General features: G+C 51.6%; 2 protein-coding genes across 6 annotated transcripts in view; one reads left to right on the top strand and one right to left on the bottom strand.

Moving 5' to 3' along the window:
- PAPPA2 (pappalysin 2) overlaps positions 1 to 5925 on the top strand; it is an 86811-nt gene extending 80886 nt beyond the window's left edge. Inside the window, exons 21-22 of the mRNA XM_072932978.1 lie at positions 3286 to 3384; positions 5316 to 5925. Of these exons, the coding sequence (XP_072789079.1) occupies positions 3286 to 3384; positions 5316 to 5390 (174 nt within the window). The 3' untranslated portion in view covers positions 5391 to 5925. The remainder of the gene's footprint in view (positions 1 to 3285; positions 3385 to 5315) is intronic.
- The window catches only part of ASTN1 (astrotactin 1), a 62155-nt gene continuing 41246 nt past the window's right edge, over positions 4972 to 25880 (bottom strand). For 2 of the 5 annotated variants that reach the window (XM_030279555.4, XM_004175440.6), the window contains exons 15-23: positions 23597 to 23701; positions 23234 to 23422; positions 20616 to 20884; positions 20230 to 20363; positions 19721 to 19872; positions 19250 to 19385; positions 19031 to 19131; positions 18385 to 18568; positions 9906 to 13660 (exon numbers count right to left, since the gene is read on the bottom strand). In XM_030279555.4, coding sequence (XP_030135415.4) covers positions 13426 to 13660; positions 18385 to 18568; positions 19031 to 19131; positions 19250 to 19385; positions 19721 to 19872; positions 20230 to 20363; positions 20616 to 20884; positions 23234 to 23422; positions 23597 to 23701 — 1505 coding nt within the window. In that variant the 3' untranslated portion in view covers positions 9906 to 13425. Of the gene's footprint in view, positions 6482 to 7911; positions 9837 to 9905; positions 13661 to 18384; positions 18569 to 19030; positions 19132 to 19249; positions 19386 to 19720; positions 19873 to 20229; positions 20364 to 20615; positions 20885 to 23233; positions 23423 to 23596; positions 23702 to 25880 lie in introns of those variants that run through there. The other 3 variants (XR_003961741.4, XM_030279556.4, XM_030279559.4) reach the window with 3 other exon arrangements.

Below are 25880 nucleotides of genomic sequence, written 5' to 3'. Positions count from 1 at the left end.
GGGATTGAGCCAGCCTGGGGACTCTTCAAGGGCTGTGGAAAAATACTGTGCACAGGCACTGCTCCCTTTGTGACATCTCTCAGCACTCTTGAATGAAACTCCACCACTGAGCACTCGGAGATGCTTCTGGCTGGGATGCACTGGGATCTAACCAGTCCTTTCTCGCATCCTTCCTTCGCCTGCAATATTTTTCCCTCTTTCATTCTTTTTCCCCTTCAATTTTTTTTTCTCTTTTCATCTATGCCTGCTCCCAGCTTTGAGAGGCAGTGTTTTTTTAGCCTATTTAAATTGCCAAGCACTTGATTTGCCGTTACTATTTTTGTGCCGGCAGCGCAGGGCTCCGGCCCGGCAGTGCCAGATGCTGCACCTCCACGTGCTGACACACGCCCCGCTGCAGCTCCTGTCTGAACAAACAAGGAAGATGGATGGCCGAGCAGTGGAGCCGCTGACACAGCCCGTCTCCCTGGCTGCCTCGGTGGCACGCCGCCTGGCCCAGCAGCTCCCCACCACTCAGCGCAGCGTCGAGCGGCTGCTGCAATTACCTCCTTCATTTTTTCCCGCTTTAGAAGAGACATTTCAACCAGCCCACCGCCCCCCTCTACCCACTGGAGGATGCGTATTCTGGCAGCTGAGACCCAGCTGACCATTTCCCTGGATCACATCCATCACCTCCATGTGGCACAGCTGGGCATTGGTGTTTTCCTTTTTCTTGACAGCATCTTAAAACACCATCAGGTGTTTTTGTGAGTTGCAGATGTGAGCAAAGTGCCTTTTCCCACCACTGGCACTGCTTTCTGTGGAGCCACACATCTCAAGCACAGGCTGAACAGACTCTGTATGGGGTCTGCTCTCTTGCATTGCCTGCCCTTAGTAGATTGCATTGCCTGTGTCCTCCCTTTCCATGATTCCTGCAAGGCCAAAATGAGACTGATGCAGGTACAAGGGCTCCTGTGCCCTCGAGGATAACCAGCAGCTCACTGTGTTCTTTTTGCTTGCCAAGACAAAGCCATGTGGAGATTCTCAGTAAGGCACAGGAGTCACCGTGTTCTCCAAACACTAGGCAAGGAGCAGGGACAGAAATCCCCAAACCGTGTGCCTGGCTCTCCTGAGCCTCAAGTCCAATTAGTCATTTTTTATTTTCCCTTCATGTGTTTTTCCAATGTAATTTGGAGCATGAGTTGTTAAGTTTCCCCAACCAGTGTTGCCATAGGAGCCTGTATTTGTTTAGGGTGGGGTACGGGCTCTGGCTGGGTGAGAGGAGGGGGCAGTTAGCCCCGATAGGTGTAGTGAGAGACTGGGAGCCTCTCCTTCCCCATCCCGTCCCTGCCTCTGTCCTCCCCCCACCTTGCACGCAAGCTCTGGAAATCATTTCAGACCTGTGCAGCCGGGATGGGCAAACCTCCCCATAATTGTATGGAAACTACCAAAGCGACGGCTGTTGTTTTGCCAGTGAGTCATGACACATGGAGCAAAGCTCAAGGAAAAACTCCACCGCGTGGAAGGCTGCAAATGCAAATCACACCCAGAAGAGCCTTCCCCTGCCAGCGGCCCTGGCCAGTCCCAACTGCATCCTGGCACCTGCCAGCCCCAGCATCCCTGCCCTGGCTCTCCCAGTGCTCAAAGCTGCTTCGAGTACATGAAACCTTCTTTGATCACAATCATTTAAGACCCACCTGATGCTTTTAGTAGAAGAGGAGTGTTTAACACTGTTGCCTTGAAGAAATTGTAGCCTGGTCTCCTCTGGATGTGGTTTGTGACAGCAATGATTGGAGTCAAATCCCTTCTTGTTTCTGTGAGCTACCTAATTCGTCTGTGCCTCAATTTCCCAGCTGTAGGAAGGTGTGCTCTTTCTTCTGCTCTTCCAAAATCTTTCAGGCTAATTCGATTTCTCTGTGGCTGCCTGAAGTTGGCCTGTGGCCTGTGCTACTGATAGCAGAGACCAGACTTGGTGGTTTGCCATAATCTCTGCAGCTACTTCCTAAAGTGTTATTAGCATGTGTTGAGCCCATTTCTGTTCCTTTTGAGTCACAAGGACCAAAAGCCACATGGGTTCTCTGGTTTTGGCATGTTTTTTTCATGTGAATTACTGGTATTATCACCAGGCCCACATGTTGGCTTTGGCACAGCGGGTGCAGGGCTATTGTGGTGCAGTGACATTTTTCAGCAGGCTCTCATTCAGTTTAAGGGTGCTACATGTGAGTGTCCATCATCAAAGGCTGAGTCTGGGCATTTCTGGGATTTTCGCTATTGTTTGGGGCCAACCAGATCCAATGAAATGGGTCAGCTGCTTCCATGAGCAACAGGATAGTCAGGTTTCCACCAAGAGTCCTCTTCAGTCTGAAGACTCTGGGGAGACCTTAAACCACCTTCCAGGACTAAAAAGGGCTACACAAGAGTCAGGGATGGACTTTTGGCAAGGGCATGGAGTGATAGGATAAGGCGTAGTGGCTTTAAACTGAAAGAGAGTGGGTTTAGACTAGGTATTAAGGGGAAATGTTTGACTCTGAGGGTGGTGGGACACAGACACAGGTTGTCCAGAGCAATTGTGGCTGCCCCATCCCTGGAAATGTCCAAGACCAGATTGGACAGGGTTTGGACACCTGGTCTAGTGGAAGATGTCCCTGCCCATGGCAGGGGTGTTGGAATGAGATGGTCTTTAAGGCTCCTTCCAATCAAAACCATCCAATGATTCCAAGATTCTGATGGAAAACCTCCTGGAGGTCAGCCATGGCTGCTGGGCCAGTAAGTACAATCACAGAGCCCAAAGTGAAAGAAGCATTTCATTACTAATCACTCTATGAAGAAATGGCTTCTCCATCCTGTAGCTAGTTCAGTGGCTGCTTGGCAGTGCTGGGGTGGATCTGTGATAAATAAACCTTGGCTGCTGACCGCTCCTGATGCCTCCTTGTGAGTGCTTCCTGTGCACGGCGCTGGTGGCAGCCGCTGCACGGGACAGCTCCTCAGCCATCGCTGGCTGCCTCGCAGCCCCGGTTGCTTCTTCTCTGATCAGATGACTCATGTAACTAAACAACAATAAACTGGTTTTCTGAGTGGCTGCTCATGCCATTTAACACTTCTGACACAATTCCACGATCCTCTAGCTGCTGCCCTTGGAACACCAGCTGCTCCATCCACACCAGCTGGGATATATGGTGCCCTTTGGCTTTGAAGAGGGGGTTGTGTATGGTGGAACTGGGCCTTGCTGAGGATCTGGGACCTCTACTTTTTGGGGACAGCCTTCTGCTTTTGAACAACGTTTCACAAAGCCTTCTTCCTCTGCCTTAGCCCTTCCAAGCAGACGGCTGGTGTGACACCATCAACAACCGGGCGTACTGCCAGTACGACGGCGGGGACTGCTGCTCCTCCACGCTGTCCTCCAGGAAGGTAAGAGAGCACCTCCCGAGGCCTTGGCCGGGATCTATGGATTCAGGGGTGACTGCTAGCTATGTTCTTTGGCTCTGCTGGCTGTGGAACCAAGCCTGCAATATAATTCTCCCATGAACGGAGAACAAACGCACGATTTTAAACCAAAGCCAGCTGAAGCTGATGGACATCTACGCACTGATTAAGAGTGGGGTTTGGACTCAGGCCAGTGTGATTGAAACCTCAGCCCAGCTTCCACTGAGGTTCATGAGATTTCCTCTTGTTTTGGGAAATGTGTCCCAAAGAAATGACTTCCATAGGACATAGTGCTAGACATGGTGAGTCAGAAGTCACCTTGTGTAATTGAGCTGTCTCAGGGGATTTTTGGTATGCTCCACTGGCATCTGCTACAAGTGATGTTTTCCTCCCTCTCTGAAGAGAAAAGGAGGGAAGAATAGTATAGAGGGAGCAACTTGGCATTGGGGTTGCACATACCCTTCTTTGTCTCCCATCACAATCTTCCCTCCCACCTAACTTGCTATCCAGCACTCACAGCCCATTCTTCCTAATCATATCCAACAGCAAAACAAATCACAGGGCATGAAATAATTTCTCACTGCAAAAATATGTGAATTTGGATCTTCTCATCTTTGTTGTGGAGCTTGAATCATTTCTCCTTTCATCACGCATACATACACAGAGAAAAGGAAAAATAAAATCCTGGGAAGATCCACTTGAGATAGGAAAGAAGAGGCTTTACACCCAAGTGATGAGTGAAATCCCCACAACAACAACATCATGACATCTCGGAGCAAGGCATGGCCAAAATAAAGGATGGGTTCACAGTAAAAAGTGTGGGGGGGTTCAGTCCCATGGATCTCAGGAGACCCAGACCCAGCTTACATCCTCCACAGGTCCCAGATCTTTCGCTCAACAAGCCTCCAGCACATCCCTGTTAAGGCAGACAGAGAAATACAGGGTTTAAACATCAAAAAATCCCCAAAGCACTCCAGCCCTTCCTTTGCTGATCCAGTCTGTGAAAAATCAAATGTTTTCACAGTAAGAAAAAAAAACCTCCTGGCTCTGAGCCTGGTGTGTATAAAACCTCTGAAGAAAACTGTTTTCTCGGCTCCAATGGCTCATTACCAGGCCACTGACAACAAGGAGTCAGATGCTCAGTGTATGCCCTCCCTCCTTTCTTTGCTACCACCAGCTAAGGGGACACAGGCTTGCTCGGTCACCTGCAGTTGTTGTAGAGAAAATAATGTGAAATGAGCCTCCCAACCTGCACGGGGTGTCTCAAAGCTGCACAGCTTCTGAGTGGCCCTGGATGAACCCACTGCCTGCCCCATGGAAGGCTGTTCCTGCTCATCCAGCCTGGCTTTCCTTAATCCACAATGCACAAGGATGCTGTGCCTACCTTGGCTGTTATGTTGGGGGTGTGGAGGTCAGCTTTGCAGTTGAGAGCTTGGCTGAGTTCCTCTGAGAGCTGCAGACAAGGCTGTTATCTTCATGTTTTGCTGGAAGAGTCAGGAGTACTTGACAGGTCCACAGATTTACATGTGGATAAAGGGGGCTTTCCAATAGTAAAAAGTAAAACTTTAAAACTAATAGACCAAAGTAAAACTTTAATCTGGAGGTGCCTCACCACTGCCAGGCCTAGTCTGAATGTCTTACACCCATTAGCAGACACTTCTTCCCAGGGTTTGACATTTGGGGCACAAGATTCAACCCGACCATTGGCTGCAAAATTGGAAGCGCGTTAACAAAAAGGAAAAGGCTAAGAACAAAGCTGATCTGGGGGCAGGCTGTACCAGAGCCCATTCCTCGGTGAGCGCCGAGCCTGGCAGCGCCAAGGTGAGAGCACGGCCCAGCACGCCCGTCCAGCAGGGAGGCGAGAGGGGGCACAGGGGTGTTGCAGGCGGAGGCTGAGCTGTCCCTTTGTCCCCCAGGTGATCCCGTTTGCTGCTGACTGCGACCAGGACGAGTGTACGTGCCGCGACCCGGCGGCCGAGGAGAACCAGTAGCGGCGCCATGAGGGGCCTGTCCGGGTCAGGCAGCGCCGTGGGAGCCGAGGGGCAGCAGCGGGGCCGCGGCGACGGCGAGGGCAGGAGCTGAGGGAGAGCCGGGCAGGGGATGGAGGCACAGCGGCACAGCGGTGGCTCCAGCCCACCCAGGGGCCCAGGAGGGCGGGCGTGCGGCCCCCGCCCCATCGCTGCTCCCTCCAGCCGGGCCGGGCTCTGGTGCCGCTTCAGCCGCACGCTGGGCCAGGGGCCATCCACGCCGAGAGCCCAGGTGCTGCCATGGATGTTTGGTCCTGGCCTGGCTCCTGGGCGTCTGTCTTTGTCACTATTCACCCCTCTCTGCTGTACAGACTTCTTTTAGCAAGGTCGAGGTAGTCGTGATCTCTCTGCAAATATTTAAACTTAATTATATCTATATACATATATATATAATATATATATAAATATATATTATATTTTCTTTGCTCTTGATGAAGCTGGGAAAGGATATCCTTTATCACACACCCATGCTGCTGTGAAGTACAAACCATTGGGAAAAGCACAGGTCAGGGCAGGAGGAGCAGGGATTTTCCCCTTCCTCGCTGAGCTGGAAGGAGGACAGAGAGAGAAGTCAAACGTCCAGGCCATGCCAGGAGAGAGCTCCCCAGGCAGGGAGGCTCCCACCTCAAGGTGGTTTGGGCATCCGGCACAGACCAAGTTTTGTCCTTGGTATTTGCCAGTGCTTTGCCTTGTTCTTCTTAGGGCGTGGATCTGGATCAGGATCCTGGGGTTGAGAAAAAATGTTATTGTGCCCTTGAATCATCCCAGTGAGCACAACAGATTCCAAGGGTACCACAGGCATCCATCACACATTATTTTAGAGCCCTCTGGGCAGGGTTATGTGTCCACGGGGATCACTGCATGGTCAATAGGGGCAGAGACTCAGCATGCTCCCTCTCTGTCTCACTCCCCCAGCCACTGCACACCCAGCTGGATGTAGAGGCCAAACCAGTGGAGCTGTGTGATGCTTGAATGAAGGTGGTCCTTCTTCTTTTCCCCCACGTCTGAGCTCCAACTGAGTTGTGTTGTCAGCAGCTCTCAGAGGAGACTAGACCCTGTAATGCCAAAAGGACCAAAAAAAAACCTGTCAGGAGAGTTCGAGAATTATCTTTTCTCACTGAGATTTTCCTTAGTATTAGTATTCCTTATTATTTTCTCTGTCCCAGCCCCTCATGCTGGACATACATTTGCTGACTTCCAAGAGGCTCTTGCCCCTGTAGGCACTCAGTGAAAATCTGCAGATTCAATTCTGGCCTCAAAGAAGCCCAGCAAGAAACTCTTCTCCCCATAATTGATTCCCAGAAGCTCAGCTTGGACCCAGCCACGTAAAGGCAGCAATAGAGAAGGTGCCTGGCTCCAGCTGGGATTATCACTGATGGTTTTGTGCTGTAAAGAGGCAGAGAGAAGGGACAGAAAGAGGAAAGGAGGGCAGAGAAGGGACCACAGAGTAGGAACTCATGGCAGTGTCCCGGGGTGAGCTGCAGGCTGGGACCAAAGGACTCCAGGCCGTGTCCTACCTACATGGCCCCTGCTGTTGGATACAGGCTTCAAGCCAGAGTTTGTCTGGTGAAGGAGTGGTGGAGAGAGGGTGACACGGTGTGGAGAGACCAGGAATTTTCAAGGCATCATTAAAAAATGATGCATCATTGAAAACAGAGCTTCTACTAGCTCTACCCCATCCTATTTTGTCAGGAATTTCCTATGGTTGTGTTCTCCTGGAGGACCCGAGTAGGGGCAGAGGTGCTTGGACATCCTACCAGCATCCAGGCAGGAGATGCCTTGTCCGTCTCCAAGCCCTTTCCTGACCCCAAGTGTTCCCATCCACCTGGCTTAGGCAGTGATTTGAAGAGAGGTGGGGGACAATGAGCCCCATCTCCTCTTGGGACACTGACATTTTTGTTCTCATCATGCACAAGTGACACCGCCCCAGAATTCACTGTCAGTTGGGCAGATAGCAGCAGTATCTTGTCAGATATCCACTTTTCAATTAAAAAACACCCCTCAAGCAACCCAAGGAAATTCAAATGTGGATGTGCAGCTTGGGCAGCCTGTCCTGCTGCACCAGTGCAGGAAAGGGGAGATCCAGGGCTCCCAACACAGAAATGGGGCTCTGGCAGCCCCCCACAGGTGGGGACAGTGGGGACATGGGATGAACATGACACACAGAAGCAGAATTTCAAGCCCCCAGCATCCTGCCTGGTGTCAGCATTACCTGGATGCCTATGTGTTTATATACCAAATTTGTATCCTTTTGGCATGAAAATCCTGTTTTTTTCCTCTGCTCACCTGTGTGTGCAGGGAAGGGACTGTGCCCCATGGACGGGGGAACTGGGGGGTGGGACAGGAAGTGCTGGCTTGGCTGGTAGACATTTGTGCTTCTTATGACCAGACACAGCTTCTACGTACCGAAATATTGTTCTTCTATAGCGACACTGAGCGGTTTTTGTCCCCTTTAGGGTTTTATTCACAATGGAAGCTGCTGCTATTTTTATTTTTTTGTATTTGATAATTATTTTTTATAAAAATCTATGAAAAATAAATAATCTTCTCATCCTCCAACTCTCTTGCCTCCTTGATTCACCCAAAAGGGCCAGGAAGGTGGTTTGGCCAGATATATTCTTCTCTTTCCAAACCACAGACTCTCCCAGAACAGTCAGAGCCAATTGGAGATTTCCTTTGGGTTTTGGGGTGTGAGGGGACACTCACCTCCAATGCCACCCCCTAATTCAAGGTTGGCACCTAGGCAGCTTTTGCTGTGCCACCAGCTGCAAGAACACTTTTGCAGAAGGTCTTCTGCTGGTTATGCTACAAACTGGTCACTTTCTGTAATTAATCCACTTAAAATGGAGAGAAATTGTGTGTGTGTGTGTGTGTGTTCACATCCCTGGGGATGGGGAGCAGAAGATGGCCCACACTAGAGCCAGAGGACCATGTGGTATCCTGGTAAGAAAGTTAAAACCCAAAACAATTAAGCTGCTTTAATATTTGGGGATTTTTTTTTTTTTTTTAAGTGACCAGGTAAATTTTGTATTATGGTCTGAGAAACACCAAAAACACTTTGCCCTGTGTTTAAACCCCACTCTTCTTCCTCCAGCCATCTCTGATGCATCATGTCTGGTCTTTGCACAGGAACTAGGTCCCAGAGGAGGAACAGCATCTCCTGGTGACATCAAATGTCCTCTCTAGGGCAAAACTCCCCAAATCAGGCACTCTGGAGAAGAGCCAACAGCAACCCTTCCAACATACACACATATTACCAAACCCTTCCTAAAAACCTACCAGTGTGCTGGTGGAGCACCCCTTGGTCCACTTCACCCTTTTCTGGGGTGGCTTTCTCCAAACCCCCATGGACTGCAAGCCACATGACCCCTGAGAAGATTTTGTGATGAGCCAGCTGTACTGAGATATTGACACAGCAGTTTAGGCTTGTAGCTGCACACCCTGCTGCCACACAGACCTCTCCTCTTCCTCCTCCTCCTCTTCTTCCTCCATCTCACTCTATAGCCACAGCTTATTGTGCAATGAGATGGTGGTTAACTGCATGGAAAATAGCAGAAGGAAAGCATTGGGTGTATTTTTAGCCTATTTTCCTGCAATTTAGCACAGGGAAAAGAAAAAAAAAAATCAAGTTGTTCCATGAGACTTGATGAAGTCTGGTTTCCTATGGATTTGTGTGCTATAGGCCCTAAATCCCCTCTGTGTCCTCCCAAGTGCCCTGCCTGTCTGCCTGTCTGTCTGCCCAGGCTCGCCCTGGGTCTTCCACCCATCTGGCAGGGCAGGTGGCAACACACACCAGGCTTGGCCAAGGACCTGCCCTTTGTAAGTGCTGATGGCCTGAGCATTAGACACAACACAGCACTGTAAGTGGCTTTTGGCATCCTTTGCAGATCTCACCTCTGTTCAGGCACTGGCTTTCACATTCTTTGTGGGACATTAATACTCAGGTTGCTGCTAGTCCTCTGTCAAAAGTCTGCCAGATGGACCAGGACATTCTCCAGGGGTGATTGACCACCAGACAGCACCAGCACCATCCCGTACACCTTGTATACTAAAAGAATGGCTGGAAGGTGGGTAAAACCTACCTTATATACAAAAAAAAAAAAAAAAAAAAAAAATAGGCCTTTTTTGGACTCTGCTTCCAAGTTCCCAGTCTCTATGGAGGTTTGCAAATAAAGGCTGAGAGACCCTTGCTGAGGATGTGTAAATGCAGGTTTTCCCCCAAAAAAGGGATGACTGGAGACATCTTTACCTTCTCTCATCCAGCAGAGCAGGTGGGCAGGACGAGGCGCAGGACACGGCTCCATCTGTGTGTGCTGAGTGGTTTGGGACTTGGCTAACCCAGTGGGCAGACAGGCTAATGCTAAACTTGTGTGAAGACTCACCCCAGTTCAAAGGCTGAGACTGTTTCATCTGCAACCAAAGATGACATCAACTGGACCAAAACTATAAACAAACACTCCAGTTTGCCAGAGCCAGGGATTACTAACAGCTCCGTTTAATAGTCAGTTAAATTATCATCTGGAGTTTTACATAGTGGTACAATGATTTTTGTTGCTGTTGTTTAAAACCTTTTTTTTTATTCTTTTTTTTTTTAAAGTAATCCAGAAGGGCTTTGTATTTCTTGCCACATGGCTATCTCACCCTAAAGCACCCTACTTTCAATCTACAGTAGTAAAACGTCACATTAGAGTTTTAATAGAACATCAAGGAACATGAATTGTAGCCATCTTTGTAAAGAAAAGGACCAAACTGTCTTTATATGTTAAATAACTCCACGACAAGGAAAAGGTAGTAATGCTATTACAGGGGTACAGACGCAGCAAAGAAAAGTTAACGACCCAGAGGTTCATCTCAGGTGAATGATTGCTCATTAATTCAGAAATAAAACAAAAAGAAAGGGTGGGGGTGGGAGGGTGAAGGAGGTTGCAGAAATGGTTGGAAAGCAGTTCTCCTGTTGCTGGCAGCTTGGGAAGAACCAGGAGTCCAAGAGAGAAAATATTGTGCAGACCCAACAGCAGGACCCTGCAGCAGATGTGGATGGTGTCAGCTCTGCAGGGAATCACAGAGACATAGAATGGTTTAGGTTGGAAGGGACCTTAATGATCATTTGGGACCAACCCTGCTGCCGTGGACAGGGACACCTTCCACTAGACCAGGGCACACCTATTTTGGGTGAGCAAGCCCCACACAACACATCTCACCAAGGCCAGGCCTACAGCCAAGGGGCAGCCCCCGTGCTGGATTGCTCTGGTGTCCCATGGTGGCTGCTGGCATTTGTCCATGTGGGGTAGCTGAGAGACTTGGGCAAGAAAATCCAAGCTTGGGCAAGGTTCTGCCTTGCAAAGCTAGAGTGAGGAGACCAAGAAGGAAAGCCAGGGTCGCTGTGAAAATGGCCCCACAGCTGTGCCAGGCTGCCAGGCCCTGCCAGCACAGCAGCTGCAGGGGCACCACGGCGGGCAAACCAGCAGAGCACAGCCCTGCCAGCAGCCTGCACAGTCTGTCACAGGGTGAGGATGCTGAGCCCCATCCAGCTGTGCAAGGGTGCTGCCAAAGGACTTTGGAGGGATGGCTTTCCCCTCACTCTCCAAAGCCCAGCCCATGGAGAAGCCAGACCCAGGAAGCAGAGCCTGGCCCAGCTGGTTGGTGATGCTGCAGGGCTTTGGTTGCCCATGCAAGAGCTTTGAAGTGTCAGCACAGAAGCAGAACAGAAATATCTGCAGAGCCTCAGCATAAATCTTGGGGCCAGATGAAAAAGTAACCTAGGCAGGTGTGAATGCATAGGGTGTCCAGGGTTTTCTTGGCAGTGTCACAGCAAGTGGCTGGCAGACAGCACTGCTCCTGTCCTTGCTGCTGCACCGAGTAAGCAATAAAAGAGAGGAGTCTGCTACCCAAAGGAAAACAGTCTGCATTTCACATAAAGGCCATGTACACGGTATTACTTGGCAAGAAACCAACTGGTGTCTGGGCCAGAGCAGCCTTCATTCAAACATCCCTTCGAGGCGTTGAGCAGAGGTGCCCTTTACCCATGGCTGGATGGCTGCCTGGCTGGAAGTTAAAAGTTGTCTCAGCATCTGCTGGGATAAGCAAAAGGATAAACAGAAGTGTCTTGGCCAAGAGTGTCACTAAAAGGAAAAGGAGTAATGACTCAGTACAGATCACCTGCCCATCTCTACCTGTGCATGGAGATGGCACTGGTCTCACTCTCAGCCCTAAGCCCTTGGCAGCATCAGGCACATCAAAATACAAGGGCAAACACATAAAAAATCCAACAGGATCCAGGAGACTTCCTTCTTGCACAGAGCAAATGTTTGTCTGATGACCCCTGCTAGACAAACATTACAGCAATGACACAGGGAAGTCCAGGTCATACTGACTGATGGTGGCTGCCCCCAGCAGCTCCCCAGTCCAGGCCAGCGGCCCCTGGAGAGATGTCTGCTCATGAGAAGGAAAGAGCAAAGCACTGTGTGGTCCTGCAGGAAGATACTGAACTGTTGTTGAGAAAATACGGAGATGCACCAGTGACGGGGTGCAGAGCACAGCCGCCTCCCTCTCAGCACCACACAAATATTCAAGCCATGTCCTTGGCAGGTAGGAGGAGGAATGAGGCAAAAAATCATATGAGACAGGCTGAAGACTGTTCCTGCCAAGACTGAAAAATGAAAAGGAAATTTGTCTCTGGAGGCATCGTAAAAATCCCACTGTAGGGCTCTGCCTTGTCTAGATCAAAGGTGCACAGCTGGCAAGTCCAGAGGTGCCTTCTCTGCAAACCAGGCAGGAAGCTGAAGCTAAAAGGAACCTGTTTTCTGCCTTCACCATCAGCAGCAGTGACAGGGATTTGGAGAATTGTTTGCTCCAAACCAAATCCAGTGTCCCAGTACAACCCTAGCTCTCAGGCTTAAAAAAAAAAAAAAATACCAGAGGAGGAGGAAGATGTGAGCCTGAACGTGGGCAAGCAACACCCCCAGAAGCCTGTCCTCCATGTCCCCTCTGGGACCAGAACCTTCAGCACCATCCTGCACCACGGCATTGGGGTACCCTGCATCCCTCTCCCCTCACCACACAGAGCCTGGGCTATACCACAGCTGCAGGTCTCTGCCACAGAACATCTTGTCTGTGTCATCTGGCTGCTGCTCTCCCAGCTGAGTTCTCCTCGGCAGCAGCTTGATGTTGCTTCTAAGTTTTTATTATGGTGGGTAAAAAAAAAAAGTTAATAAAAAGGATTTTGAAGTTGACTTCCTAGGAATGTGGTCCCTCAAGAAGAAAGCTCACGATGTCCTGCTGACTACTGGCCCTGAGGCCAAGCTGCTTTTGTTCTGGAAGTCTCTGCATCTTGGAGCACATGTGGGTTTTGGCCATGGCAGAAGAACCTGAGGACATGGGGTCACAGTGCCCCTGCCTTTTCGCCCCAGCTGATGACACCACACCAGCTCTGCCCATCAACAGCACCGTTGCTCTCTCAGGTCTCACCCAGACCTCATTACAATTGCAAAAAACCCCATCCCAACCCTGCTGGCCTCCCAGTGGCCGATTAGCTCAGCCATAACCATAAGCATCTCAACCTGACCTGCATGCCCTGCCTCCATTTGTGCCTGCATCACCTGCTCTCCCATCCTGGCTGTGTCACCATGTTTCTCCCACAGCTGGTGTCACCCACCTTTGGAGACAGTCCCCACAGCCAGGGCAGGGATGGGGCAGGAGAAGAGGGCTGTGCCCTCCCAGCCTGCCTCCTCCACCAATGCCGAGGAACCTCCTGGCAAAATGAATAAAACAAAACCAAGAAAACTGGGTCCCACAAGACTTCTAACTAGAAAGGCTTTTGGCCACGTTGAAGAAGAAACTAATACTGAGTCAGTCCTGCACAGAGCAGCCGGTTTTGCTCCCCAGTCCAAATTCTCGCCTCCAGAAACATCAGTGACACCCTCCCCCTCCATGGGTCCACGTGTAAAACCCTCAGAAACGCCCATGGGAAGGCCAGCCTGAGAGCAGGTGCCCAGAACCCTCAGTAGTCCTTGTCACCATAGTCATTGTAAAGGACACTCAGCGTCTGCTCCTCGCACGTCTTCCTGAGGTCCCGGCTGAGCTCCGACCAGTCGAGCTCATAGGGCTTGATCTCGCTGTAGCGGCAGGCGAGGTACTTGAGGGACGAGCGCTGCAGGCTGATCTTGGGCTCCTGCAGGAGGCCATTGCACCAGCTGCTGAGGTCCCCCAGCTGCGAGAGGATGAGGCCAGCCTTCCTGCAGCGAGGGCGGGCGGGGGGAGATGCCAGGGGGCGATGGACAGCGAGGGGTGGCAGCAGTGATGGAGACACCACGGAGGGGATGGCGGGAAGGGCGGGAGGAATGTATGAGGAGAGAAAAGTAAAGACAGTTAAGGACACCACGGGAGCTCCTTCAGGGAGAAGAGATTATGCAAGAGCAGCTGTGAGGAGCTGCCAGGACAAGGAGGGGTGGTGGGGCTGTGGGGACACAACTCCAAAAGGCAGCACTGCAGTCTAAATCCATATGAGAACAACTTCTACCTGGGGCAGAAATGCCCATGTCACCATGGCGGTGCTGGACCTGCTGCACTGGCCTTGGGACTCACACTTCCCTGTCCTGTCCCCTCTTCTTCTTCCACCTTGCACCACTCACCCAACAAGGCCAGGTTTGCTGAGAGTTATTAAGGAGACAGTCACAGGTGCAGCTGTGAAACCCCCAGCGCCCCTGGGGTGGACATCACCAAGGACTCACGTGGCACCACCAGTCACTGTTGCAGCTGCTGGATCCCAAATATAACAGGATGGGAAACAGAGCCAATAGCACTGTAGGCAGTGGGGATAAAAGCTAAGAAGTGTCAGGCATGACATATATGGCCAGCTCAGAACAGTGTCACCATGTGTGTCCTCTCCATTAGGTGCATGTGCTGCATATTCAGGAGCTATGCTGGTCACTCATGGCTCGGTGTAGGAATCACAGAATCATGGAATGGTTTGCTTGGAAGCGACCTGAAAGATCATTTTGTTCCACTCCCCTGTCCCATGGCAGGGACATCTTGCCCTTGACCAAGTTGCTCCAAGTCCCAACCTGGCCTTGAACATTTCCAGGAATAGGGCATGCTCAACTTCTCCAGTGCCAGAAATGCACAGTATTGGGAGCAGCATGCCAGGATACCACTGAGGAGGAGGGAGATTTAAGAAAAAAAAAAACAAAAAAACTCCAAACCAGAATGTCATGTCTGGCTTGGGAGGGTCTGTATGGAAGGTTGAAGGTGAGATAAAAATTACGATCTGCACAGGATGCAATGTCTCAAAACATAAGTACAGTAAATGACACTCCTGCTGCATGACTCGCAGTATTTAGTAACAGCTTAAGAAATGTGCCCTGCAGGACACCATGCAAACCAGAAGGGATACACTGGGGCATACATCAAACACATCCAAAAAGCTCTGAGAGAGCAGGGGATGTGGCAGAGCTCCCTGGTTCTTTGCAAGTGCATTTTGCATGTTCCAGTTGTGGAGAACAAGATGAGGAAAGGCAAATAACTGCAGCAGCAGCTTGTAAAGAGCCACAAAACAAGAAAGCTTTGAGAGAATGTCAGGTGACAGAGGCAGAGGAGGTCCAGGATGAATCCATCTCCTGCAACAGACATCCAGCATATCCAGGGCATCATAGCCTCAGTGCAGGCTTGTCCTGGTTGTGAGGAAATGCTAAATCACCAGCCTCTTTTATTGGATAAGATATTGGAAGAGCACAGAGGATCACGGCCAAACATGATCTAAGTTGTGTTCTCTTCTTTTCAAACTTGTCCTCTTAAAATTGTGCTTCTAATGCTTTTATCAGGAAAATCCGTTTGTACAGATAAAACACATTGTGTTCATTTTAAATTTGTCTCACACTTTGGGTGATCTCCAGGGAATGTGGCCTCTGTGGAGGATTCAAATGAAGCATCTTGAAGGTATCTCATGTGTCTGAAACCCAGACCAAAGTTTAAGTGTCTGATGAGCTGAGAGAAGTTTCCTACCCAGTTGGTGGGTTAGAATAGTCAGGAAAAAGAAGATGCATCCCCTCACTAGCTTTAGCCCAGCATCTGCTCAGCCCAGAACAGGCAGTAGTCACAAATCATGATTCTGAAGGAAAAAATCCCATTCTTGCTTACAAAAAGCAGGGTGGGCTGGTGTGACAGCTCCAGGATACGTGTACCAACCATGAAGGAACATCCACTGCCTCTCCACACCTCCCTGCAGGCCAGGCACACCATGGGAGAGCTGCTTGAAGAGGAATTAATTTACCCTAAGTCCAGTCTGAGCCAGCCTTGGCTTTCCTAGAGAGAAAACCTTGGATGTGACTGCAGCTCCAAGGGCCCAATCTGGAGGTACTGAAAAGTTGTCCAGCTCTGCAGCCACATGACAAGTGCCACCCCAGAGCTCATGTCCAGGGCATGCCAGAGAGGCAAAGGTGGTTAGCATGGTGTTGGCTCTGGAGACAGCCACCCAAGCTGGCCAGCCATGAGGAAATAGCCAAGCTCTCACTCGTCTTGGTGTCTGCATCTGACACCTGAGCAAGGTGCCACGAGTGCCTCTCTTCCTCCAGCATTACAGGCACCCTCACAGGAATGCCTGATATAATCCCACAGATTTTGGCTCAAAGCCCGTAGGCACCCCCAGACTTCACTAGGCTTTGCATCAAATCCAGCTTCCACTTACTGCTTGCTTTTTTCTCCATTTGCTTTCCCTGTGCAAAGACCAGGACTCTCTGCATCCCTTCTTGGGCCGTGAGGGAGCGATTTGCTTTCCTAGCCTCAGACAAGTTATCTGTGCACTCACAACAAGTTATGCTTCTTCAGTCCAGCAGCCAGCACTGCCAAGAAAGGAGCTGAGTGTGCCACAAATGAGCAGAGTAGGAGGTGCCCTGGACGTGTGGAGGAGGAGGGACATGGTAGAGGCAGTCGCGTGGGTCCGCATCCACGACTTCAAAGGAGCATCAGTAACAGTCAAACAAACACTGTCTGCTGGCTAAATAATGTCATCTGCAAGTGATTTGTCCTGTCACCACCAGTCTGGGTGCTTCACCCTCGCAGACGATCAAACAGGAGGTCTGCTTTCCAAGATTTGTCATCACCAGAGCCCGCTGCAGCTGCCTAAATGCCTCTTTCCAAGCGGTGCGAGCTGCAAACACTTCATCAGCAACTTGCGTCATCCTATCCTGAGCGCTCCAGCATTTCCAGAGGGTGCAATTAACCCTCTGGCTCGTAGATTGACACAGAAAATGCCATCATTTGGGTAACTCAGCGGCATTTCTGGCTGCTCCATGGCAATGCCTCTGCCTCGTGGGGCTGGAGGAGGCAGCTTCCACCCCCCGTTCTGGCTGGTCCTGGGTCTCCTCACTGGGGCAGAGAGCAGCAGTGGCAGCACTCAGCCTCAGTGGTGGCAGCGGCTCTGTGACGACTCCAGTCTGTCACGTAAGGAATTTTATGAGTGCCTCATGCAAATCACCACAACAGATGTGCAAACTGGGGCTGGATTTCACATCTGGAAGTGGAGACAGAGCAGCATCACCACAGCTGGGATCAAGGCAAAGGTGAGACTCATGTCCAAGCCTGCTGATCCCACTCAGTGTCGGGGAATGAGGCAACCCTGGGCAGAGGAGCTGCCTCTGCCCTAAAAAGACTCCATGTGCTGCATTGTTCCTACTGAGCTTTGAGGTTGTATCTCAAAGAGCTCATATTTCTTAGGACATAAATGGGAAAAGGGAAAAGACAAGAGACCCCTCTGAGGAGACCCCTCCAGGGCACGGAGGGCCTCCTCAGAGTTTCCCCACCAAAGCTGTACCAGGAGACAAGTCCTATGCACTAAGTGCAAGATAGGCACAAGCTACTTGCTGAGTCTCTCTGACTGCCCAGCAGAGGTTTGGAGGACAGAGTACATGGAGAATCTCCTATCCTCAGCTAGAAGTACACAAGTTATCGCCTGGAGAAGCAGGGCTGGAAGACAGATAGTGGTGAGACCAGCAAGAGGAGGTGTGGGGCACGGTGTAAGGCAGAGACCATGAATTTCATACACAGGAGCTCTTGTTAATGCGCATTTGAAAGCAACCCTGATTTCCAGATGAGAATACAGCTCTGGTTGTTTGGAGGCCACATGCCATGAAACACCACTGCAGCACACGCAATCTCTCAGCCCAGCTCGCTAAACTGACTGGAAATATCTGCATTACTGGGAAACCACGCAGACTAAAGCAGATGTTGAAGGATGTGGGGAGAAGGGAACATCTGGCTACCTCCACAAGCCTGGGACATTCTCAGGCAGCTGGAGGGGCTTCAGTGACCTGGAGAAGCCTAACGAGAAGACATGGTGCTTACTCAGGCACAAGACAGGAAGAGCTCAGGACAACCTCCTCCAAAACCTGCTGTGGCAGCTCAGCACGGCCTGGACACCAAAAACATGTCACCCCCCACACAACCACAGATGTGGATCAAAAGTGAGGAAATGCACAGTTCAGACCTAAAGTCAGTCCTGCTGGGGACCACAAGTTGACAGAGTTCAGAACACAGAGGTGCATTCAGCTCAAGCCAAAGCCCAGGAAAAGGCAGAAAGCAGAATCTGATCTCCATCCCTGGAAGGTGTGTTATTTTTCCAAGACCTTCTGACTTTTTGCCTGCGGCAGCTATAAAGGAAAAAAGAAAATCCCATCCCTTTGCCACTCTGCACAGCATGAACATGTGAGGCCAAACTCTAGAGACAGGATAGGGCTGATGGGATGGACAGCAGCGTTGGGCTGACAACAGTCAACCACTTTCCACCTTGTCATATGTTAATGGTCCAGCAAAATAGAAACCCCACTGTGACACTCTAAGGCCTATGATCCATCATCATATCATGAGATTTGCTGAAGAAATGCTTTCCTGGTGACCACTACCCGTGAGGGACAAGCCTGCTGGTGGGCAGGCCTGCCTGCTTAGCCAGCTCAGCTCCCGAGCCTACCTGGGCCCCAGCTCATCCTCACAGCGCCAGGTGAACTCCCCAAAGCTCTCGTAGTGCTGGTTGTAGTGGTAGAGGACTCGGTGCAGGCTGGGGGAGCCCAGGTCCAGCAGGGTGTTGTAGGCTGTCTGCTGCTCCTTGCCGCTCGTGTAGCCGTTGAAGAGGTTGTAGATCTTGTCTGCTATCTCTGGGCACAAGGACAGGGGGTGTTCAGTGAGGTGCAAGGAAAGGCGTGAATAAAGCCTGTCAGGGCTAAAGCTCAGTTCTAGGGAAACCAGGACCAGAACCAAGATTTGTCCACTGAGTTATGATTTACATCACATCAAGGTGACAAGGTCCCAACAGACTAGATGGCATTTCCTGGACTCAGTCCAGGTTAGCTTCCCACAGCTGGTCTAATTAAAAAAAGAAATGGGTGATGCCATCAGGTAGCGTTAGTGAAACGCCGTTTATTCACTTTGATTTTCAGAGAGGACTGTGCCTCCTGCAGCCCCCCCATCTCAGCCCTCCACACCATGTGGCAGCTCCTGGGCCACTATGGGTGAAGGAGATGTTACAGCCAGGACACAAGACATGTACAGGAACATGCTGGAAGGGGGAACTCCCTCTGGTCCCAAGCATCACAGTCCAGCAGCTCCCTCCATCTCACCTTGAGCTTTCACGTCATCTACCACAGGGCAGGGTGTCTTGACCGTCACATCACTTGACCTGGAACGTCTTCCTGTGTTGTCAACTCCCCAGAGCGTGAACCTGGATGAGAAGGGGGAAAAAATCAAAGCTCTGGGCTCCTGAGGCTGCATGGAAACACAGGCAGCATCAAACGGGATCAGGATGCCAGCCCTGCCACAGGCACGGCACAGGCACTCACATGTAGGTGGTGTCGGGCTCCAGGCAGCGGATGATGAGGGAGATGGTGGAGGAGAGTCTGTCAGGCACTTGGGCTGGCATGGCACAGGGGGACTTGGCACCAGAGATGATGTCATCCACGAAGCTCAGCACCGTCTCTAGGGAGAGAGGGGAGGATGTGCCACTGGTGATGGCACAGGTGTCCCTGGGGCTGTGGGGAGCCTGTGCCTGCTGCCACACTGCCTGGTGCCAAGGGGGACCAAGGCTAATGCATGAAGTTTGTGTAAAGCTGGACCCACTGCTTTCCAGAGAAGTTCATCCCTAGGGTATGGAGCTGCCCCTTTCTGCAGCATGGTGGGCAGGAGAAGGGCTGCTCTCTCTTCCACAGGGTATTTGATTTCTTGCAGTATCCCCTTGCAAAGACAAAGACAGAGCCTCTCTTCTAACACCTCCATCCCACTCTCCCTAAAGAACCAGTGGAGGCCCCGCTCACCTGTCTCCACCTTGGAGTGGTCCATTCTGTCAGTGACTTTCTCTTGACGGAGGAGGTAGTCCACAATCTGCACCCCAATGGGGGGCTCCGAGTGGCCCCACTCCAGTACCACCAGTGTGCTGCTGGGCTCGTGTACAGTGGAGAGACGCAGGCTGGGGGACAGTTTTTGCATTACTCTCTCACAACAAAAGGGATTTAAAGCCATTAACTCACAGGAGACAGCAACCTCAGGAGAGAAATTACTCCCCCCCGCTTTCCCCTCCTGGCTCTAGGCATGTTGGTCTAAAGGACTCCTTCCCTAGGCTTGCTTTACCAGGATGGATCCACAACCAGCTCCTCAGTCCTCAGCTGAACTCAGAAAAGACACTGCAACTCTGTACTCTCAATTCCCAGGTCACCCATCAGTTTGCAAACCTGTCCCATGAAGGCACACAGCCCCACCACCTCCTGTTGGCCATGTCACCTCTTCACAGACCCATCACACCAAAAAAGCCGGGCTGGGCACCTACATTGGGTGTGGGAGAGGTGCACAGGTGGGCAGCCCATCAGCCCCGAAGGCACTGGAGTCACAGCGGCACCAGTCCTCGATGACATCCCCACTGCCCGAGCACCACAGCAAGCTCATGGTGGCCTCCTGCAGGAGCTGGGAGAGAGGAGAAGGGCTTGAGCATGGGGCAGATAAGCTCCCACCCCACCACCACTTGTGCCAGTGTTCATCCATCCCCTGGTGGGTTCAGCACAGTCCATCCAGCCTGGAGAGCAGGGCTGGCCAATGCACAAGGGCTGCCACGGCTGGGCACGGTGCTGTCTGGGCAAGCTGCCTTCAAACGCAGCCACAATGCAGTCCTGCCACCCCTCCTGCCCACTCCATCACCCCCAGCACGTGGCTCCTCACCCGCTGGGTCTGGTTGTTGGTGACCAGCTCGTAGAGGGGGGCTGCTTTGGTGACCTCCAGCAGGATGGGCTCGGCTGGCACGTCGGGGCTGGAGGCGACGTAGCAGAGTGGGCAGGAGGAGGGGCAGCGCCCGCGGCTCTGGCACTCCATGCGGACGCCGGCTGCCACGCGCTTGGTGCCAGACTCCGAGAGGCTGGCGATGTACTCGGGGAATGTCAGCACCTTGGGGTCCCTCTCCCGCTCCTCCGACTCGTCTGAGGGGGAGTTGCCTGGAGAAGGGGGGAAAAGTGACAGCAGCGTGGGCTCCAAGCCATTGGTAGTGGATATATGAGGGGGCAAGAGCTCTGCCTTCCACCCAGAGAGAGGCAGTGTTGCCAAAGAGCCCCCTGCATCCTTTTGCTCTGTAGGGATTAAATACTGGTCTTCAGAGGAGGAATCAGGACTAAAAAGCCCACCCTGGCCTCTGTGATTGCAGGTCCTCTGGTCTCCCCGTGCCTCAGTTTCCCTAGCCCCATCCCTACACCTGGACTGGGACAATGCACCCTGCCAGCAGGTCCCCACGAGAGGGAGCCTCCTTCATCTGGCTGGAGATTCCTGGAGGACCTGCCTGGGCACCCTCACATCACACTGACTCCCCAGGAAAGACCCCTGCCAAACCACTCTCCTGCAAAAGCCCTCCTGGCTCTAAATAGCAGGAAATATTTTGGCATAAGAGGAACAGTCCTTGCACAGAAGTCAAAAAGGTAAAATCTGCCCTGGGTAACATCACTCTGCCACGGCGAGCCTTGCCACGAAGGGGAACAGTGCTTTTCACGCAAAATCCCTGCCAAAGGATGTCCCTGGATTTATACAGAAGAAAGAGGGGCCTAGAGGGGCGATTGAAGATGGTTGGTGAGGTTGGAGGAAGCTGAAGGATAACCAGGCAAAGCCTCACCCCCAGGGCAGGCTCAGGCCATTGTTAGTGGTGACTTGGTATGGGCTGGCTGCTGCAGGGAGCCACCATGGACCACATCCATGACTCAATAGGACAATCTCCCTACAGCAAGGATTTGTGGAGAAATGAAAGCACTAGCCCATCCTTGAGACTCCTGCAAAGAAAACAAGGCTGTTAAAACCTGGGATACAAAAGTGTTGCTCTGCTCCCCCAGGAAGCTGGAGATGGATCACTTTAGGCTGGCTGAGAATTGCAGCTAAGCAGGCACTGAGGAAAAGCAGGAGCCAGGGAATGATTTGTCTCTTGCAATTTCTCAATCGATATCCAGCCCCTGACGTTTGCAAACAAAAAGCAAAGGAAGGAAAGTGGCAGGTGCCAGAGTGAAACCTAAATGTGATACTGTGGGTGGAAAAAGGCTGCCAGACCTGAAAAGCCTCCAAGCACAAAAATCAAAGAGGAGGGAATTGCAGGAGAAAAAAAGAAGTACTTGCAATCAGAAGGTGCTACATCTGGAGGCAGCCTACAGCCAAACAGCACTGGGTCTGCACTTTCCCAGGTGGGTTTGTGAAGAAGTCCAGGCTCTGGGAGACCTGAGCCCACAGGATCCAGACTCAGGCTTTGAAAGAAGCCCTTCCCACACAAGAGCCCTGGAGATATAATAAATATCTCAGTGGCTAGGACACAGCAAGAGCAGCACCACAGGCTGGTGCCAATACTGAGAATTATGAAGCTTCATGATGGAAATGATGTGTCTGTTGTGGCGCCTGTGAGCTCCAAGCTCACACTGCCTGCACCTGGGAATTCCAGGGCAGGAGCAGCAAACCTATTTTATCTAAAAAGCAGCAGCTCTGTTCAGCATTCCCCATGCCCAGGCCTGGGAGCTGGCTCTTGTTTGCTGCCCAAGCCTGGATGCTGCAACCCACCACCCCCAGCACAGCAGGAAAACGCCTACAGGCAGCTTTGCAAGAGATCCCATAATCATAGAATCTGAGAATAGTTTGGAATGGGGGGGGACAATAAAGACCCTCTCGTTCCAGTCCCCTGCATGGGCAGGGACACCCTCCCCTAGACCAAGTTGCCAGAGTCCTGAGGACAGATGGCAGCAGGCAGGAGTTAGGCTGCCTCAGCCTTTGTAAAGCTTCCATTCAAAGCGGGCACGACCTCTTCCACTGGGGACCCACCACAGCTCCCTGCAGCCAGGGCACTGCAGGGGATGCAGCAGTGCCAGATGCCCTGTGCACCATGATGGACCTCCCAGCTCCTAACTGGTTCCCAGGCATTAAAAGCATTCTCCCCAGGTGAAGGGAACACGTTGGAAGGAGAAAATTCTGGCTGCGGGATGCAAGTGGAAGAGAGTAGATATGACAGAGACAAAAGGAGGGAAAGAATAAGATTAAAGACAACAGTTAAGTCCAGAATGTGGCAGGATGGCTTGGTGGGATGGGTGCACTTGTCTTTCCCTGGGACTGTGGGTATTGATCTTTCTTTTTAGCCTAGACCAGTGTCTGCTGCAACCCATGGGAATCCTTTGGCTGGCTTCAGAGGGAGTGAGAGCAGGGTGTGGGATGATGACCTGCCACGCAGTCCTGACACAGGCTGGGCACCCTCCAAAATGCCAAAAGCAAACCTGCTTCCCACTGCCACGGGGTGGCTGTGAGTACCCTCCCCAAGGATAAGCTCCTACCTTTGCTGATGTCCTCATACTCCAGCCAGAGCTGCCGCTGCACCTGCCTGTTGGGATACCAGATGGAGCAGGACTCCTCAAAGCCGTACACTGCCTCTTGGATGTAGTGGTTGCCAAACTGATCCAGCAGCGCCACAAAATCTCCACGGGAGGTGGCTCCATCCAGAGAGTGGAGTGCATTGCTGAAGGCTGGGAAAGAGATGGCGAGATGAGGTGGGTTCAGTTCCCAGAACCCACCAAGCCCTTGCTACCTCCCTACACGCAATGGGCAACCAGCCTTTGAGCCCATCACCTGCTAGCAGAAGGCTGTGTCACCTCTTGCCATCCTTTCTCCCTTTATTCCCCGTGTCCCGGCACACTTACACTGGGAGATGGTCATCTGGTTGAGCCGGACGTGGTACATGACAGACTGCACCTTCCAGTGCTGCAGGAGGGGGTACCCGGATACCTCGCTGAAGTTCACCATCCCTGCCAGAGGAAGGACACAGGGACTCAATGCCACTGCTGAGCAACACCTCACCATGGGGATGGTTGTAGTCCTTCCTGCCTTGGGCAACACAGCCAGCAAGGTGGGAAGAAGTCAGGGAAAAGGGTTCTGTACACACCACATGCCCCCAGGGAGGCACTCAGAGCTAAGGGTCAGGTGGTCCCCAGCAATTAAAATTATGGCTTTGAAGGAAAACATGTAGGCTTGTTTCATTTTGCCATCCAGGGCTCTGCACTGGAAGATAATGAGCCTCCTCCTGCACTCCCTCCTCTGCTTCCTTCCCAGTGCCCGCTCCCAAGGCATGCCCAGGTGTGCTAATTATGTCACTAATGAGAGCTGTGCTTTCTAATGAGCTGCTGGCAGACCTGGGAACAGTCACCGTCATGCCACATGTGCCCAAGAGGCCCTGGGTCCCCTCAGCTGGGACTGAGCTGAGTGGGCAGCAGATGGACGGGAAATCACTCGCCTGGTGATGCTAATGTTCCCTCAGGACATTATGGCAATGCTGGGGCTGAAGAGGACCCAGAGTTTGTCCTTCTCCTTCAAAGACATCCCGTTCTTCAGCCATTTAGCTGTGAGTTACAGAAGCCAGAAATTCATGGAGACCTGGGCTGGGCGGCCACTTAACAAGGCAGCTCAGCTTCTATGAGCAGTGGGACAGAGAGACCACTGAGCCTCAGACAAAGCCCCAGCAAGGGAACTGAAGGGTGCCCACGGCTCTGAATTTGGTGGCCAGAGCATCCCTAGGGTGCCACAGCAGGATGCTGGGACAGGCCACCTCTCCCCTCGCTGCACAGCCAGCACGTCACGCCTCCGCTCAGCAGCAGAGCGGCAAACTCTGCTGCTAACAGGCACCCAGCAGGAGCTCAGGAGGATAACAGTGGGCATCCCCCCCTCTGTAACAAGACCTGAAGACAGAGTATAAGCAGGATAACATCCTTTGCCTTCCAGCGCCTCTCTCTACTGTGCTGGCTGCTGCCGACAGCTTCAAAGCCTTGCTCTTCCCTGCAAAGTGTTTATGCAAAAACAGCCCTTCCTTACTCAGCAGCTCTGCCTCTCGTGTATTCACAGCGATATCCAAGCTTCTGACAAGCAGAGAATATTTCACTTCTTTTCCTTTTTTTCCCCTAAATCAGCCACAAAGCCAGCCGAGAGCGGGAAATGAACAGGATCGTTTACTGGCTTTTACCTCCCCAGCATAAATGCCAGTGAAATCCCAGTCCCACTGACACTGCTGTGATGCTGAGGCTGTGGTGGCAGTACCTTCCTTACAGCCATGTAACCACATCACAGGCAGGAGAGCCCCACTGGGAGGCAGGTGTCCTCCAGCACCTCCAGGCAGGGTTGAGCATCCCCAGGGAAGCAAGAGTGACCCACCCATCCAGCTCTCTTGGGCAAGCTCAGCCCCCCAAGACCCACCAGCACCCTCCTCCCTGCTGAATCTGCCTGCACCTTCATTGCCACGCGCCCTGTCAGAGCAACCAGCATCCACCAGACCCTGGATACAGTCCATGGGTGCTCCCCAAAATCCTCCTGGAAGCTCTGCCAGACAAAAGGGAATGCACAGGCACTCCTATGAGACAAAAACACATTACTAACCACATCCTGTGCTTAGTAGCTCCTGGATGTCAGGGCCAATTCAGCCAACAGTGTCCCAGCAAGGTAGAAAAGTCATAGAGAAGAGCTTGATAAAATCAGCCCTGCTCTCCTGCAATCAGTGGCTGGCCTTGTCAAGCTAGTACTTTGCAAGTTCCCATGTGAAAGCAATCCTGGTGTGAGCAGCTCGTTAACATAACAAACTATTCCTGGGTTAAAAAATTACTTGCACCTGCATAAACTGGTTTTGCACCATTAGATAGAAAAATGAAAACTATCTTTAACAAACAACTGTCCCTGCACATAGACACCAAGAGTTTCAGTGACCAATCAATACAGGATAACAACTTGTTACTAACAAATAAAGTAATTGGCAAGAAAGGTACCAACCAATTAGTCACAGATGAGGTCTGTAAAACTGTATAAAAAGTTTACTTTTAAAAAGGACTTAAGTGAATAAAGAATGGCTTTTTCCACCATGAAGAAAACAAAGTCCCAAGTGATTTATTCCCACAAACAGCAACAAACACCAAGGAAATGAAGGCTATTTATGAATACTGGCAA

The sequence above is a fragment of the Taeniopygia guttata genome, chromosome 8 (genome assembly GCF_048771995.1).
Source record: "Taeniopygia guttata chromosome 8, bTaeGut7.mat, whole genome shotgun sequence".
Classification (NCBI taxonomy): Eukaryota; Metazoa; Chordata; class Aves; order Passeriformes; family Estrildidae; genus Taeniopygia; species Taeniopygia guttata.
The sequence above is the reverse complement of the archived record's forward strand: the minus strand, read 5'-3'. Positions and strand labels throughout refer to the sequence as shown.